The sequence below is a fragment of the Cheilinus undulatus genome, linkage group 4, assembly GCF_018320785.1.
Source record: "Cheilinus undulatus linkage group 4, ASM1832078v1, whole genome shotgun sequence".
NCBI classification, from domain to species: Eukaryota; Metazoa; Chordata; class Actinopteri; order Labriformes; family Labridae; genus Cheilinus; species Cheilinus undulatus.
The window spans coordinates 637680-647056 of record NC_054868.1 but is presented as its reverse complement, the minus strand read 5'-3'; the positions used below and the strand labels follow the sequence as shown (position 1 = coordinate 647056).

Sequence of the window (9377 nt, the reverse complement as noted above, 5' to 3'; positions counted from 1 at the left end):
TTTTCTAGTTTTGTTGTGTTTCTAGTTCTTTCGTGTTTCTAGTTCTGTCATGTTCCTAGTTTCATCATTTTTCTAGTTTTGTCGTGTTTCTAGTTCTGTGGTGTTTTTAGTTATTTCGTGTTCCTAGTTTTGTTGTGTTTCTAGTTTTGTTGTGTTTCTAGTTTTGTTGTGTTTCTAGCTCTGTTGTGTTTTTAGTTATTTCGTGTTCCTAGTTTTCTTGTGTTTCTAGTTTTCTTGTGTTTCTAGTGTTGTCGTGTTTCTAGTTCTGTCTTGTTTCTGGTTTTGTCTTGTTTCTAGTTATGTCGTTTTTCTAGTTTGTAATGTTTCTCGTTCTGTCGTGTGTCTAGTTTTCTTGTGTGTCTAGTTTTCTCCTGATTCTAACATTGTTGGATTTTTAGTTCTGTCGTGTTTTCAGTTCTGTCGTGTTTCTAGTTTTGTCATGTTTCTATCGTTGTCGTGTTTCAAGTTTTCTTATGGTTTTCGTTTTGTCATGTTTTTAGTTCTATCATGTTTCTAGTTCTGTCATGTTTCTAGTTTTATTGTGTTTCTAGTTTTGGCGTGTTTCTCGTTTTATCTTGTTTTTAGTTCTTTCGTGTTTCTAGTTCTGTTGTGTTTCTAGTTTTATTGTGTTTCTAGTTTTGACGTGTTTCTAGTTTTATCGTGTTTTTAGTTCTTTCGTGTTTTTAGTTTCATCATTTTTCTAGTTTTGTCGTGTTTCTAGTTCTGTTGTGTTTTTAGTTATTTCGTGTTTCTAGTTCTGTCATGTTCCTAGATTCATCATTTTTCTAGTTTTGTTGTGTTTCTAGTTCTTTCGTGTTTCTAGTTCTGTCATGTTCCTAGTTTCATCATTTTTCTAGTTTTGTCGTGTTTCTAGTTCTGTGGTGTTTTTAGTTATTTCGTGTTCCTAGTTTTGTTGTGTTTCTAGTTTTGTTGTGTTTCTAGCTCTGTTGTGTTTTTAGTTATTTCGTGTTCCTAGTTTTCTTGTGTTTCTAGTTTTCTTGTGTTTCTAGTTTTGTCGTGTTTCTAGTTCTGTTGTGTTTTTAGTTATTTCGTGTTCCTAGTTTTCTTGTGTTTCTAGTTTTATTGTGTTTCTAGTTTTGTCGTGTTTCTAGTTTTGTTGTTTTTCTAGTTCTGTCATGTTTCTAGTTTTTCGAGATTATTTTACTTGTAGGTCTATGACTTTTAAAGCTAAGAAATTTTTCTTTTTTTTCATAAATGGCTGACTAGGAGCAAGGCCCCTATCCCAAACACAACAGCAAGTCCACCTCTGAATGGACTAAAGACTAAATTAAGGTTCTGGAGTAGTCTAGTCAAAGTCTGGACTTAGATCTGACTGAGAGGAAATCAGATTTTTAAATAACTGAAATATTTCCAAGGACTCAGAGAGGAGGTCAGCCACAGGCTGTCACTGAGAACAAAACTAAAAATGAGGACAGAGTGGGGTAAAAACGCTTAATCATTTCAATTTCTACAAACTGGTGAAGCCACCTGTTCCTGCTGTGATGATGCTGATGACAAAGGTGGAAGGCGATGACACTCTGAGAGTCCAGAACTGATGCGGCGAGTATCGCTGGGCGAGATAGAGCGCTCTGACGCTGTCAGATTTTTATGATTTGTCGCACGCATTTAGGAGTGTGAGTTTCCTGAATGACAACAAAACCTCTGTGTTAAATGCTGCATTAACCATGTTTACAGCATTTACAACATTTCACAGTGACTCAGAGAGAGACGCAGAGAACAGTCAGACCCTGCAGGCTGACACCAACCTCTCCTCCAACTGTTTTTCATTGGTACCACTGCCCCGTCCCTACTTTTATGAGATGCACTGCAGCCATCCAATTTAACATGAGTTAATATTTCATGAAATGGTAAAATGTCTCAGTTTAACGTCTGATATGTTGTTTCTGTTCTATTGTGATTTTCCTCATCGAGGGAGGAAAATCTGATCTAAGATCAGGTAAATAATCCTGAATTTATTTATTTATTTATTTTATTGATTTACTTTTATTTTGTTTTATTTATTCACTTTTATTTAATTATTTTATTTATTTACTTTTGTTTATTTCTTTTGTTTTATTTCTTTTATTTATTTACTTTCATTTTGTTTTATTTATTTTGTGTTATTTATTTTATATATTTTGTTTTATTTATTTTATGTATTGACTTTTATTTGTTGTACTTTTATTTATTTTATGTATTTTCTTTTTTGTTTACTTTCATTTGTTTTATTTATTTACTTTTATTTGTATTTCTTTAATTTATGTTATTTATTTACTTTTTATTATTTACTGTTTTTTACTGTGTTTTATTTATTTATTTTATTTATTTACTTTATTTATGTATTTTATTTATTTAGTTTTAGTCATTTTATTTAACTGAAAACCTCTAACTCATACAGTCAACATTCATGATGTCAGCGATAATAAATCATCAGTTAAATAACTTTGAGTAAGGATTAAGAAACCTCGGCTTTTGACTGTTCCAGCAGAAGCTGCAGAAAACCTGAAAGCTTCTTTTAGTTCAGACTCAAACAATTGCAGGTTGTGTAATCTGTCCTTCTAGATATGAAGAGAGGAGAGTTAGTCCTGGATTTTGCCCAGGATGTCTTTAAAGATAAGGACGAACCAACGTCCAAGACGGCGTGTTCTTAAATCAGCCCAGCTGACTCTAGAAAAGAGAACAGTGCTGAGTCAGAAATCTACAGTTAGCCATAAAGACAGACTCTGAGCAGAGGCATTCATGGAAGCTCCACGGTCAAGGAGACTTCACTGAGGTCTTTTCTGCACATAGGAAGGTTTTGGTTTTCTTGAGATGAGAGCCTGACTGAGTCTGATGGTAAATCCTCACTGGTGTCAGCATTTTGAGATCAACCTTATCTCTGCTTTCTGAGGAGACATCCAGGAAACACTCTCACATTTCTGCATCCTTCCTGCGTGACTCTAGCTGCTCTGACTCTCTACACAGAGGTCCTGATTCCAAACACTCTCACATGCAGCCAAGCACCTCCCTCTCCGTGGGTTTTCTCCTCAGCAGCCTCAGAAGGAGCTGCAGAGGAGCAACAGGACGAGCAGAGTCACTTCACCCACACAGACCGGCACCATGAGGTTCGAGGAGATCCTGGACGACGTCGGCGGCTTCTCCAGGTTCCAGTTCTTGATCCTGCTCATCCTTTGCCTCCCCCGTGCCATCCTCCCTCTACACTTCCTCCTGCACAACTTTGTGTCTGCCATCCCCCCTCACCGCTGCGCCCTGACCAGCCCCGAGGACGGGGACGGGGTTTCCCCCAGCATGGACCCCGAGTCCCTGGCCCTCAGGATCCCCCGCCAGGAAGATGGCTCTCTGAGCTCCTGCAGGATCTACGAACCCCCGCTGAGCCCGGGCCAGGACCAAGGGAACACGACGGAACCCTGCCCGCACGGCTGGATCTACGACCAATCACAGTTCAGCTCCACCACCGCCACAGAGGTAAGAGGATGCAGAAGACAGGTTAGCTAACTGATAGGTGATTTTAGATCACCGATAGGTGGTTTTGGATCACGATAGGTGGTTTTAGATCACCCGTAGGTGGTTTTAAATTACCGATAGGTGATTTTAGTTCACTGATAGGTGGTTTGAGATCATGGATAGGTGGTTTTAGATCACCCATAGGTGATTTTAGACCACCGATAGGTGGTTTTAGATCACCCATAGGTGGTTTTAGATGACCGATAGGTGATTTTAGATCACTGATAGGTGGTTTGAGATCACCGATAGGTGGTTTGAGATCACCAATAGGTGGTTTTAGATCACCCCTAGGTGGTTTTAGATTACCGATAGGTGATTTTAGATCACTGATAGGTGGTTTTAGATCACCGATAGGTGGTTTGAGATCACCAATAGGTGGTTTTAGATCACCCCTAGGTGGTTTTAGATTACCGATAGGTGATTTTAGATCACTGATAGGTGGTTTGAGATCACCAATAGGTGGTTTTAGATCACCCCTAGGTGGTTTTAGATTACCGATAGGTGATTTTAGATCACTGATAGGTGGTTTTAGATCAGTGATAGGTGGTTTTAGATCACCCATAGGTGGTTTTAGATGACCGATAGGTGATTTTAGATCACTGATAGGTGGTTTGAGATCAGTGATAGGTGGTTTGAGATCACCAATAGGTGGTTTTAGATCACCCCTAGGTGGTTTTAGATTACCGATAGGTGATTTTAGATCACTGATAGGTGGTTTTAGATCACCGATAGGTGGTTTGAGATCACCAATAGGTGGTTTTAGATCACCCCTAGTTGGTTTTAGATTACTGATAGGTGATTTTAGATCACTGATAGGTGGTTTGAGATCACCAATAGGTGGTTTTAGATCACCCCTAGGTGGTTTTAGATTACCGATAGGTGATTTTAGATCACTGATAGGTGGTTTTAGATCAGTGATAGGTGGTTTTAGATCACCAATAGGTGGTTTTAGATCACCCCTAGGTGGTTTTAGATTACCGATAGGTGATTTCAGATCACTGATAGGTGGTTTTAGATCACCGATAGGTGGTTTGAGATCACCAATAGGTGGTTTTAGATCACCCCTAGGTGGTTTTAGATTACCGATAGGTGATTTTAGATCACTGATAGGTGGTTTTAGATCACCGATAGGTGATTTTAGATCACCGATAGGTTGTTTTAGATCACCGATAGGTGGTTTGAGATCACCAATAGGTGGTTTTAGATCACCCCTAGGTGGTTTTAGATTACTGATAGGTGATTTTAGATCACTGATAGGTGGTTTTAGATCACCGATAGGTGATTTTAGATCACCGATAGGTGGTTTTAGATTACCGATAGGTGGTTTGAGATCACCAATAGGTGGTTTTAGCTCACCCCTAGGTGGTTTTAGATTACCGATAGGTGATTTTAGATCACTGATAGGTGGTTTTAGATCACCCCTAGGTGGTTTTAGATTACCGATAGGTGATTTTAGATCACTGATAGGTGGTTTTAGATCACCGATAGGTGGTTTGAGATCACCAATAGGTGGTTTTAGATCACCCCTAGGTGGTTTTAGATTACCGATAGGTGATTTTAGATCACTGATAGGTGGTTTGAGATCACCAGTAGGTGGTTTTAGATCACCCCTAGGTGGTTTTAGATTACTGATAGGTGATTTTAGATCACTGATAGGTGGTTTGAGATCACCAATAGGTGGTTTTAGATCACCGATAGGTGGTTTGAGATCACCAATAGGTGGTTTTAGATCATCCCTAGGTGGTTTTAGAGTACTGATAGGTGATTTTAGATCACTGATAGGTGGTTTTAGATCACCGATAGGTGATTTTAGATCACCGATAGGTGGTTTGAGATCACCAATAGGTGGTTTTAGATCACCCCTAGGTGGTTTTAGATCACCCATAGGTGATTTTAGACCACCGATAGGTGGTTTTAGATCACCCATAGGTGGTTTTAGATGACCGATAGGTGATTTTAGATCACTGATAGGTGGTTTGAGATCCCGATAGGTGGTTTGAGATCACCAATAGGTGGTTTTAGATCACCCCTAGGTGGTTTTAGATTACCGATAGGTGATTTTAGATCACTGATAGGTGGTTTTAGATCACCGATAGGTGGTTTGAGATCACCAATAGGTGGTTTTAGATCACCCCTAGGTGGTTTTAGATTACTGATAGGTGATTTTAGATCACTGATAGGTGGTTTGAGATCACCAATAGGTGGTTTTAGATCACCCCTAGGTGGTTTTAGATTACCGATAGGTGATTTTAGATCACTGATAGGTGGTTTTAGATTACCAGTCGGTGGTTTTAGATCACCGATAGGTGGTTTTAGATCAGTGATAGATGATTTTACATCACTGATAGGTGATTTTAGTTCACTGATAGGTGGTTTAAGATCACTGATAGGTGATTTTAGATCACTGATAGGTGGTTTTAGATCAGTAGAACTTCACTGATAGGTGGTTTTAGATCAGTAGAACTTCACTGATAGGTGGTTTTAGATCACTGATAGGTGATTTTAGTTCACTGATAGGTGGTTTAAGATCACTGAAAGGTGATTTTAGATCACTGATAGGTGGTTTTAGATCACTGATAGGTGATTTTAGATCACTGATAGGTGATTTTAGATCAGGGAACCTCAGTGAAAGGTGATTTTAGATCACTGATAGGTGATTTAAGTCAGCGAACCTCAGTGAAAGGTGGTTTCAGATCACTGATAGGTGATTTTAGATCACTGATAGGTGATTTTAGATCAGTGAACTTCACTGATAGGTGATTTAAGATCAGCGAACCTCAGTGAAAGGTGGTTTCAGATCACTGATAGGTGATTTTAGATCACTGATAGGTGATTTTAGATCAGTAGAATTTCACTGATAGGTGGTTTTAGATCACTGATAGGTGATTTTGGATCACTGATAGGTGATTTTAGATCAGTAGGACTTCACTGATAGGTGATTTTAGATCAGTGATAGGTGGTTTTAGATCAGTAAGACTTCACTGATAGGTGGTTTTAGATCACTGATAGGTGGTTTGAGATCACCAATAGGTGGTTTTAGATCACCCCTAGGTGGTTTTAGATTACCGATAGGTGATTTTAGATCACTGATAGGTGGTTTTAGATTACCAGTCGGTGGTTTTAGATCACCGATAGGTGGTTTTAGATCAGTGATAGATGATTTTACATCACTGATAGGTGATTTTAGTTCACTGATAGGTGGTTTAAGATCACTGATAGGTGATTTTAGATCACTGATAGGTGGTTTTAGATCAGTAGAACTTCACTGATAGGTGGTTTTAGATCAGTAGAACTTCACTGATAGGTGGTTTTAGATCACTGATAGGTGATTTTAGTTCACTGATAGGTGGTTTAAGATCACTGAAAGGTGATTTTAGATCACTGATAGGTGGTTTTAGATCACTGATAGGTGATTTTAGATCACTGATAGGTGATTTTAGATCAGGGAACCTCAGTGAAAGGTGATTTTAGATCACTGATAGGTGATTTTAGATCAGTGAACTTCACTGAAAGGTGATTTTAGATCACTGATAGGTGATTTAAGTCAGCGAACCTCAGTGAAAGGTGGTTTCAGATCACTGATAGGTGATTTTAGATCACTGATAGGTGATTTTAGATCAGTGAACTTCACTGATAGGTGATTTAAGATCAGCGAACCTCAGTGAAAGGTGGTTTCAGATCACTGATAGGTGATTTTAGATCACTGATAGGTGATTTTAGATCAGTAGAATTTCACTGATAGGTGGTTTTAGATCACTGATAGGTGATTTTGGATCACTGATAGGTGATTTTAGATCAGTAGGACTTCACTGATAGGTGATTTTAGATCAGTGATAGGTGGTTTTAGATCAGTAAGACTTCACTGATAGGTGGTTTTAGATCACTGATAGGTGATTTTAGATCAGTAGAATTTCACTGATAGGTGATTTTAGATCACCGATAGGTGGTTTAAGATCATTGATAGGTGATTTTAGACCACTGAGATGATTTTAGATCACTGATAGGTGATTTTAGATCAGTAGAACTTCACTGATAGGTGATTTCATATCACTGATAGGTGGTTTTAGATCACTGATTGGTGGTTTTAGATCAGTAGAACTTCACTGATAGGTGATTTCATATCACTGATATGTGATTTTAGATCACCGATAGGTGGTTTTAGATCACCGATAGGTGGTCTTAGATCACCGATAGGTGATTTTAAAACACAGATAGGTGATTTTAGATCACCGATAGGTGATTTTAAAACACCGATAGGTGATTTTAGATCACTGATAGGTGGTTTTAGATCAGTAGAACTTTACTGATAGGTTATTTAGATCACTGATAGGTGGTTTTAGATCAGTGATAGGTGATTTTTAGATCACTGATATATGATTTTAGATCAGTGATAGGTGGTTTTAGATCAGTGATAGGTGGTTTTAGATCAGTGATAGGTGATTTTTAGATCACTGATATATGATTTTAGATCAGTGATAGGTGGTTTTAGATCAGTGATAGGTGGTTTTAGATCAGTGATAGGTGGTTTTAGATCAGTGATAGGTGATTTTAGATCAGTAATAGGTGGTTTTAGATCAGTGATAGGTGATTTTTAGATCACTGATATATGATTTTAGATCAGTGATAGGTGATTTTAGATCAGTGATAGGTGGTTTTAGATCAGTGATAGGTGATTTTAGATCAGTAGAACTTCACTGATAGGTGGTTTTAGATCAGTGATAGGTGATTTTTAGATCACTGATAGGTGATTTTAGATCAGTAGAACTTCACTGATAGGTGGTTTTAGATCAGTGATAGGTGATTTTAGATCACCGATAGGTGGTTTTAGATCAGTGATAGGTGGTTTAAGATCAGTGATAGGTGGTTTTAGATCACCAATAGGTGGTTTTAGATCACTGATATTTGGTTTTAGATCACTGATAGGTGATTTTAGATCAGTAGAACTTCACTGATAGGTGGTTTTAGATCAGTGATAGGTGGTTTTAGATCACCGATAGGTGGTTTTAGATCAGTGATAGGTGGTTTTAGATCAGTGATAGGTGGTTTTAGATCACCGATAGGTGGTTTTAGATCACTGATAGGTGGTTTTAGATCACTGATAGGTGATTTTAGATCAGTGAACTTCACTGATAGGTGTTTTTAGATCACTGATAGGTGGTTTTAGATCACTGATAGGTGGTTTTAGATCACCGATAGGTGATTTTAAAACACCGATAGGTGATTTCAGATCACTGATAGGTGATTTCAGATCACTGATAGGGGGTTTTAGATCAGTAGAACTTTACTGATAGGTTATTTAGATCACTGATATATGATTTTAGATCAGTGATAGGTGATTTTAGATCAGTGATAGGTGGTTTTAGATCACCGATAGGTGGTTTTAGATCAGTGATAGGTGATTTTAGATCAGTGATAGGTGGTTTTAGATCACCGATAGGTGGTTTTAGATCAGTGATAGGTGGTTTTAGATCAGTGATAGGTGATTTTAGATCAGTGATAGGTGGTTTTAGATCACTGATAGGGGGTTTTAGATCAGTAGAACTTTACTGATAGGTTATTTAGATCACTGATATATGATTTTAGATCAGAGATAGGGGATTTTAGACCAGTGATAGGTGATTTTAGATCAGTGATAGGTGGTTTTAGATCACCAATAGGTGGTTTTAGATCAGTGATAGGTGATTTTAGATTAGTGATAGGTGATTTTAGATCAGTGATAGGTGGTTTTAGATCAGTGATAGGTGATTTTGGATCAGTGATAGGTGATTTTGGATCAGTGATAGGTGGTTTTAGATCAGTGATAGGTGGTTTTAGATCAGTGATAGGTGGTTTTAGATCAGTGATAGGTGATTTTGGATCAGTGATAGGTGGTT

At 38.0% G+C, this 9377-nt stretch overlaps 1 protein-coding gene across 1 annotated transcript in view; it reads left to right on the top strand.

Annotated features, from left to right (window-relative positions):
• Positions 1 to 3099: 3099 nt before the first annotated feature.
• Positions 3100 to 9377, top strand: part of slc22a7a (solute carrier family 22 member 7a) — a 41630-nt gene continuing 35352 nt past the window's right edge. Inside the window, exon 1 of the mRNA XM_041785159.1 lies at positions 3100 to 3465. Within this exon, the coding sequence (XP_041641093.1) occupies positions 3100 to 3465 (366 nt within the window). The remainder of the gene's footprint in view (positions 3466 to 9377) is intronic.